The sequence below is a fragment of the Mus caroli genome, unplaced genomic scaffold (assembly GCF_978045245.1).
Source record: "Mus caroli unplaced genomic scaffold, Mus_caroli_1 scaffold_19, whole genome shotgun sequence".
NCBI classification, from domain to species: domain Eukaryota; kingdom Metazoa; phylum Chordata; class Mammalia; order Rodentia; family Muridae; genus Mus; species Mus caroli.
The window spans coordinates 42078125-42086555 of record NW_028227274.1 but is presented as its reverse complement, the minus strand read 5'-3'; the positions used below and the strand labels follow the sequence as shown (position 1 = coordinate 42086555).

Here is an 8431-nt window from a genome sequence, read left to right as displayed (position 1 = left end):
ATTTGAAGTGAATGGAACAAGCTAAAAAATAATGTAGACTCCATTATCCATGGAGCACCATGCTTTCTTCACACTTCAACTTTCCAGGAAAGCCACTGAGAAATAATCAGAATTGTAGGTAGATTTTGAGGTTACAGATAATTCGATTCATATGAACATCTAGCATCTCCCCTCATGGTTGAGAGTCAGCTTCCCTGTACTCATCCTGAAAATACAACGAGAGAAATCAAGTCATTGAGGCACCAGTGCAAAGAGAAGTGTGATTATTTGATCACTCAGGAAATCACTCAGGAAAAGTAGGCTTAGCTGCTGGGTTCTATGGTTCTCATTGACTACTCTGAGGATCTATACACTTTGCTTCTGCCACTGCTCCTCTCTGGACCTGGTGTTTTTAATCAATCATATAAGAGAATTGGTGTCTAAGATTGTCTGTAATTACAAATGCTTGCAAGGGGTGCAACGTTGACAGTTAAGTAACTACCAAATTCCACATCTCTTGAAAACAGATATATTATTACCTTGCTGAGCATTCAAGAATTCTAAAAAGTTACTTTATAACTCTTTCTTTACCAGTTGCTACATTTTAAACCTTTTCACTGAATCGTATTTATTTCTATTCTATGTATGTGTATAGTGAGGGGTGGTGGTGCAGTTGTGTTCCATCACATATATACAAAGGTCAAAGTAGACACACATGCTGGAGTAGCTTCTCTTCTACTATGTGGGTCCCTGGGATGGAACCAGTACTCTCAGTCTTAGAGGCAAGCACATTTACATGATGAATAACCTGCCTGTCTCACATGTTACAATTCGTAAGCAGCATAAATCATTTTATTTTTTGTAAATAGCATATAGCATCTATAGATGGTTCATACAGCTCACCAAATTTAACATTTTGTGTCATTATTATTAGACTCTCATTTTTAAGCAACAACATCTACTTCAGGTATTTCCTAGTGTTTGTTCTTTGACAGTTTTTTTTTACAGGAATTTCTGAGTCTTTATTAATTAATTGTTTTACGTTCAAATCTTAAATCACTGTCTGGTACATGGTAGATATTAAGAAATATTTGGTAAATCCATAACTTGAAGTGGCTTTATCCTACAATAGTTAGATTAATAAACACCATTCCCCAAGACTTAATTAAATATATAGTTCAACTATTATGTATCTTGGGGCTAAAGATGTGCCCCAGTGGTAAAGAGAGTTTGCTGCTCTTCTAAAGGGCCAGAATTTGATTCCCAGGACCAACATTGTGTAGATCATAAACCCCTTGTTAACTCCAGGTCTAAGGGATCTGACAATCTCTTCTGGCTTTCTTTGACACTCACACACATACACATAAGCTTTTTAAAAATTAGCTATCTTTTAAATATTTAAATAGATGAGCAATAGCCAAAACTTAGAGAAAACTATATAAACATAGAAAACATTATTTTCTCTTCTAACACTGAAAAGGAAAACAAGAGATTCTCACCTCTTTGCTTCCTTAAATACAAAGGTGTTTCCACCTGTTTTTCATCAGAGCGGCCAACTGGTTTGTGAATGGGGTCATACTTTTTATTTCCAGTTAGGCCCTTGCTGTTCATGCTTCCAGCCTGCAAAAGACAAGGAGGTCAGGTAAGAATGGAATGATTAATTTGATTCAAACAACAGTAAGAAAAACATTAATTGCTCCTTTAGTATTAAGAAGCATTATTATTTTTCAATCATATTATTACCTTAACATATCCAATACAACAAATCTATAGATCTATAGGGCTATGTGAATGTTTTGAAAGAACAATATGCTTTGACCTATTTTATAACTCTAGGTATGTAAGCATAGTGCTTTCAGATTCAGTCCTTAAACAGGAATGCATCAACTATCTAATCAGTGAATATATATATATATATATATTGCAAAGTTTGTAACACATAAGCTGTAATTTAATTCTTTAGAGATAAATCTGAGCTCTAAAAGGAAAAATCATGTCTGAGAGAAGCCACACTGACAAATGTAGTATGACATAGGGTTCATTAATTTTTTCCTGTGCCAGTGAAAGAAAGATGTCAAAGGAATATGATTGTGCATAATTCCTTTACATAGTAGTTAAATATTTCTTTATGTGTAAATTACTAAATATCAAAAGTCTGGTAACATAAAGATTCGACTAGTTCATAAGAATAGACATTACTAAAAATGGTGAGATACTTTTTGTCTAAAGTTTATAGACTTCTTATGATGGTGATTAATTCATATATATATATGTATATATATATATATATACATATATATATATATATATATGTATGTAATTATTTCTTCCATTTTTAGAATCATTATAAACTTGTCAAAGTTGTATGCTATCCCACAGACTTCAGAGACCTGCCGATGGTATTAAGATAGATGTTTGCTATCTTTCTGGAAGAATAATACTTTATATCAACTAATCCATACTAAGAAGAACAAATTCCTCTGAAAGGAAGTTGAAGATAAGTCATTTGTAATAAAAAGTTAATCTTTCTTTAAAATGAGATAAAAGACATATTTTAACAAACTAAGGTCTAAGTAAAAAAAAAAAATGGCAGTCATGGTAAGTAAAAAATTCCAAGTCATTGATAGATACAACCAGGAAATCCCTGACAAGAGAAGACAAGAGAGGGAAAATCATAGCAGGAGCCAGAGGAGGATGCAGGAGACATGCTGGGTATAGGGATACTTATTTGTGCAACGATAACTCACAAGCGTCAGTTCAATTTACTGACCAAATCAGGGAGCCAATTATTATGTCTCACTAACTCTATAAGAATATTGGCCTTTGAGCAGTTGCTGTTACTAGGTGATGGAGGTTGTCTAGGGCAAAGATTAGTGCTCAGAAAAAGTCGCTGTAGCTGTTAGTTGGTTCAAGTTGTTTAGCCATTGGTTGGGTGTGCATTTCAGTTAATGTTGCCACGTAGTAGAGGTAAGTCCCAGTGCCTAAAGGATGTTAGAAGTAGCAAGAGTCACTAAAGGCCAGGCTAATCTTTGGGGAGGGCTGTCTTCTGGGTGTGGCCTTAGTTAATCCTCTCACTAGCTTCATCTTCACTTAGGAGTTGTGCAGGGAAGAGGATGGATGAGGGAAAGGCTGCTAGTGTCTCTGTCCAGAGGACAGCTGTACCCAGGGGCCCTATGTGCATCTTGGTAAAATCTTGTGTTCATTATGCATAGTCGTCATCTGAATGTTACATCCTAAAGAAGAGCACATGGTTAAGAGTAGAGCTAGTGGCTATGGTGGAATTGACAAAAGGGTTCCTCTTGAACATGGAACTGCTAAGCCATGTCTGTACAGTGTGGGGAAATTCATGTTGCTAGGCTGACTGGAGGGACACAGGTTCACAGGGCGAGGTCTGCAGGTGTGTTGAGACTGACATCCTGAGAGCCCCTGCCGTAGGTGTGTCTCCAAGCTGCTCGGTGTGGAATACATTTGTTGAGTGGGAAGACCCTTTCTACATATGCTAGTATATCGATCTGGTGATAAGCTTAGGAATGCTATACTTAGTGTGGTCTGTTGCTTTGTGTTTCCTTGTAAGCTGAGACTGAGCGAATGCAGAATTTAATTGTAACTTTGCCAGTACATCTATCTAGAGGTCTGCTGCCATTTTTGTCTTCTATGAAATTTCTGTTGCCAAAGAAGAGAGGATTACAATTTTGTCTGACAGATTGAGATGGCATGGTGTATTCTTGGTTATCAAAATCCTTGTGTAGTGTGGGGTTTTTAATTGGTGAATATTCACGATGTGGGGAAAGCATGGTACATACTCTATAATCTCAATTACCCAAGTGTGTGTACACTTGCAGGATCTAGAACGACACATCGAGCTGAGCTGCTTGTGATTGGGTGACTTTGTTCTTGCTTTCTTGTGTTTTGTTTCCTGTAATGCATATACTAAAAATAAATAAATAAATAAAAGCTTCTTTAAAGGAAAAAAAAGAATATAGGTTAAGAAGAAATGGTATTGGTTTCTTTTCTTAGTTACGTGTTGGTAATTGAGTTAAAACTATAGATGATCAGTTATAAAAATAAACAACATAACTTGTATGATGCAGGAAATGATGATCTGGAAAATATTAGTGAGCTCTCAAAGGACTGTATGTGGTTTGGATGGCATGTGAACGTGTCCAATTTGAAATGACATTGGATGAGAAAATCACATTCAGGAGTTGGAGTTGCATCTTCTAGTTTACTATAACCACTAAAGAATTTTGATTATAATTTCATTTGGAATTATCATGTAAATTACTTCTGCAGTTACAGTTGGAATTGAAATGGGTATGAAAGTTAGTCCTGAAAGGGATGGATTCAGTTGATGAGATTCTGAATGAATTCAGCTCAGGCACAAGAGTTTGAATGGAAGATGATGGAAAGTAATTAGAGAGAAATGGTCTAATAGAGAAAGTCCCTCAGCGATCATAAATGTGAAATTGACATTGATTTCATTTTGCTTTAGTCAGTTGCATTGCAAACATCATGAATTTATTGTATTCAGTTAACTATCATCAGGCTTGGGAAAACAATGACTGAGGTAAATAAGTTTAAAGAATAAAACAGACATCAATACTAACCTGTATCCCCATTGTATTATCCTTTGAAAGGTTATCTACATTTTTTCTTTCTTCTTGTTTATACAAAGACCTTGGTTTCCTTTGTTGGTTAGAATGTTCTGGTTTCCCTTGTTGGCTAGAGGGTTCTGGTTTCCCTTGTTGGCTAGAGGATCCTGGTTTGCCTTGTTGGCTAGAGGGTTCTGGTTTCCCTTGTTGGCTAGAGGATCCTGGTTTGCCTTGTTGGCTAGAGGATCCTGGTTTGCCTTGTTGGTTAGAGGATCCTGGTTTGCCTTGTTGGCTAGAGGATCCTGGTTTGCCTTGTTGGCTAGAGGATCCTGGTTTGCCTTGTTGGCTAGAGGATCCTGGTTTCCCTTGATGGCTAGAGGATTCTAAATTCCCTTGATCAGAAGACTCAGGCTTGCCTTTATTGCTAAGTGATGCTGGTTTCCCCTTTTGGCTAACAGAGTCTGGCTTGTCTTTAGGCAATGATGGCTTCCCTTTTTGGCTAGGAGACCCTGGCTTTCCTTGTTGACTAGACAACTCTGATTCTTCTTGCTTCCCTTTTTGATTAGCTGCCCCTAGGTTCCCTTGCAAAATCAAATCACTGGGCATCCCAGGCTGGTTCAAAATTTCTGGCTTCCCTTGCTGATGACTGTTTACTGGTTTCCCTGCCTGGTTGGAATATCCTGGTTGTCTTTGCAGAATTAACATCCCTGGTTTTCCCTGTGTGAGACTACCTCCCTGTTTGTTGGATTCCTTCTCTCCTCCAGAATTAGCTTCATTTTTTGTCTCTGCAGTAAGTGCAGGCTTTTGATTCTCTTGTAGCTTGAAAACACTTGGTTTTGAGATCTGGGCAGAAGCCACTGAAATGATACAATAAGAAAAAGGAAAAAGTGGAATATTTTAATAATTCAAAACAAATAATTTGCCACAAGAGTGAGTTTTTATCACATAACTTCTTGATTTAAAATCAACTCTAAAGTGGAATTTTCCTCTTTTCTCTCATGTTGACTATCTTGTTTCCTCTGTTTTCTTTAATAAATCATAATTTTCAAAAAGTATAGCTTCTAGCAAGCTTTCTCATTTGTAAATCATGGATTCTTTCTCTCCTTATTTTCCCTTGTTTTTGGAGAAATCAGTCTCTAGTCAGTGCTCACTTCAACTTTTGTTATATCATCTTAAGAATGATATCAATGCTGTAATCATGAAGTCTCTCCAAGCCTGCAGGGGAAACATTATTTGCTTCTATGCAAAACACCCAATATCAGTCATGCTGATGGTTGTATGTTTTGGTCAAATTGTAGGAAGTGATATATACTACACATATTTCTTGGTATGTACCCTCTATTTCAAATTTTATTTCATTCATATATGTTCCAGTAGTACCATGTGGTTTTTTTTGTTTTGTTTTTTGTTGTTTGTTTTTTTACAGTGGCTCTGTCATGCAGTTTTAGGTCAACAGTTTTGATTCCTCCAATTCCTCTTTCTTCCTATCAATATTTTGGTATTTGGGACATAGATTTTTCATATAAATTTCAGTATTTGTGTTCTTTTTCTGTGAAGGAAGCCCTTGTAATATTAAAGTTAATTGCATTGAATTAACTTGCACAATGTATCCATTTTCATAATATTAATTCTGTCAATTTATGAACATGGATGTTATTACTATCTCCTAGAACCCTCTATATTTGTTCAGTACTTAAATCTGTTTATTGGAGAGGTCCTTTATTTCCTTTGCTAGATTTATTCTAAGGTATTATACTTATAATTTTAAGTAAAAATATTAGAGAATTTCATATAACATATCTTGATCACATTCAGTCCCCATTCCTCTTTTCTACTCCCTTATCACCTTCATATTCTTTTTTATTGGCTAAGAGGACATAATTTTTTGCATTTTAACAGTAGCTTGTGAAATTAAATTTATAGGTTAAAAGTCAGATGTGGACTTTTGATGGTAAATATGATAATTAACATATCAAATCATGCTGGACATAGTTGCATATATCTTTCAACTGAGAGTGGGTGACTTAGTGAGGAAGATTGCATTTAAGCCTACCTTGGGATAGCAGGAGGAAACCCATCTTAAAACAAAATACACATCATATTATGTTAGGGCCACAAATTTAAGCAAAATATTTATAAAGTAATTCTCATCTCATTTATTTTGGTTTAAAATTTCTTTTCTCAATTTACAAATCCCAGTATGTGCTTGGCCTCTCTATCATCTCACCTCTCTCTTTGTTGCCTCCCAAGCTCATACCATTGCTACCTATAGTCTTGGCATGCACTTTCTTCTGTCATCAGTATATTTAGTACATTCTGTCACCTAGAGAGACACTCAAAGTTCATGTCTGGAGCTTTTGTCCTAATCACGGGTTCAGGGATGGACTTTAGCTGTCCTAGCCCCCAAAGCATATATGCTTTTCTTGTTCCTCTTCTCATTCTGTTCCTCAGTTCTATTCTGATTTTCATGCTTAGTTTATATATTCCCCAATTGCAACCTCCACACAGTTATGGCCCCACTCACTTTCAGTACTATCAAAAGATCTGTGTTTTGAATGGGCTGCATGTGATTGCTCTTGTCTTCAGTAAGATAACATAGCTCTGCAGTATCTGCAGTATGAAGACAACCTCTACTTCTTTTTCTACAGGTACAGCAAGCATTAAACCCTAGAAATTTTTGCTATTATCATTTCCCAGTTCTGGAGACTGAATTCTGAGGCACATACATGCTAAGCATGAAAACTATTACTCAACACAGTTCTTTTTAAATTTATTACATTATGATCATTATCTTAATATATATTGAAATATCATATTAAGATATATGTATTAAGATACTAAAAATTTCTCATTGTTTGAGAAATTAATATATCTGTGCTAGAGCTTATATTTGAAAACAACTAGTTAAAATATGGAATACAAAATACCTTAGTATCAGTCACCTACAAAGAGATCAAATAAGGGCAACTGATGTAATCATCTCTATAATATCTTAAGTAAAAGGAAAGTATAGTTATTTCTATTCTATAAGAGATGTAAACACCTGAAGCATGTTAGAGAAATATCAAAATTCATTATTAAAATACATTTTTAAAATTTGCTCATATGCCATTTGATCATAACATAGCACCATCATTTTATGGGACATGAATGTAAACATTTATGTTCTCTTATAATATTTTTAGGCTGACAGTATCTTTGTATTCTAAGCCTTTCTCAAGCCCTTATTCTTGCTTACTCCAACCACAAGTCTTCCACTGTTGTTACATCCAGTGACCATTTTACACATATATATCTATGTTTCTGAAATTACTTTTGATTCTGATACAGCATCAACTCCTCATTCACAAATTCTGTCGAGAAAGAAATTCTGTCTGGAAAGAAAGTTGTCAGCTGCAGCTTTCTTACCTGAGAACACAACCAGGAACATGAACGGAAGAAACATTAAGCCTCCCATAACAGAGCCAATAGATTCACACTTGGCTGTTGGGTAGCTTAAAAGTGTCACTCTTCTGGAGCTCCTTTCTAAATAAACCATTCTCACCACCGCCATGTTATATATTTGAAAATCTCCCCACCCTTATTGCTAAACACTGTTACTGACTTGAAAAATTACACACTAAACTTTCACAAACGAAGGTGTTTCTTGAATTTGAGCTTCATATGCCAACTCCTATAAATATCCAAACTTTAATATGCGTCTATCAGATTATCCTCTCCTAGGATGAAAATGGTGTAACATACCTGGGGAAGGGAAGGGATGAATTCATTGTTCGCTTCTTTGTTGTTAGGGGGTGGCTTATTGTTAGTTGGTGTTGCTATTCACTCTACAGGTTTATATGTCCATGACAGAGAGAGAC

General features: G+C 35.7%; 1 protein-coding gene across 1 annotated transcript; it reads right to left on the bottom strand.

The window, feature by feature from the left end:
• Nucleotides 1-200: 200 nt before the first annotated feature.
• On the bottom strand, nt 201-8124 carry Marcol (MARCO like). Its single transcript, XM_085833503.1, has 4 exons — nt 7980-8124; nt 4587-5428; nt 1479-1599; nt 201-205 (listed from the first exon to the last, which is right to left on the bottom strand). Exons 1-4 carry the CDS (start codon nt 8122-8124, stop codon nt 201-203), a joined length of 1113 nt encoding a protein of 370 aa, XP_085689629.1.
• Between the last annotated feature and the right edge of the window lie 307 nt (nt 8125-8431).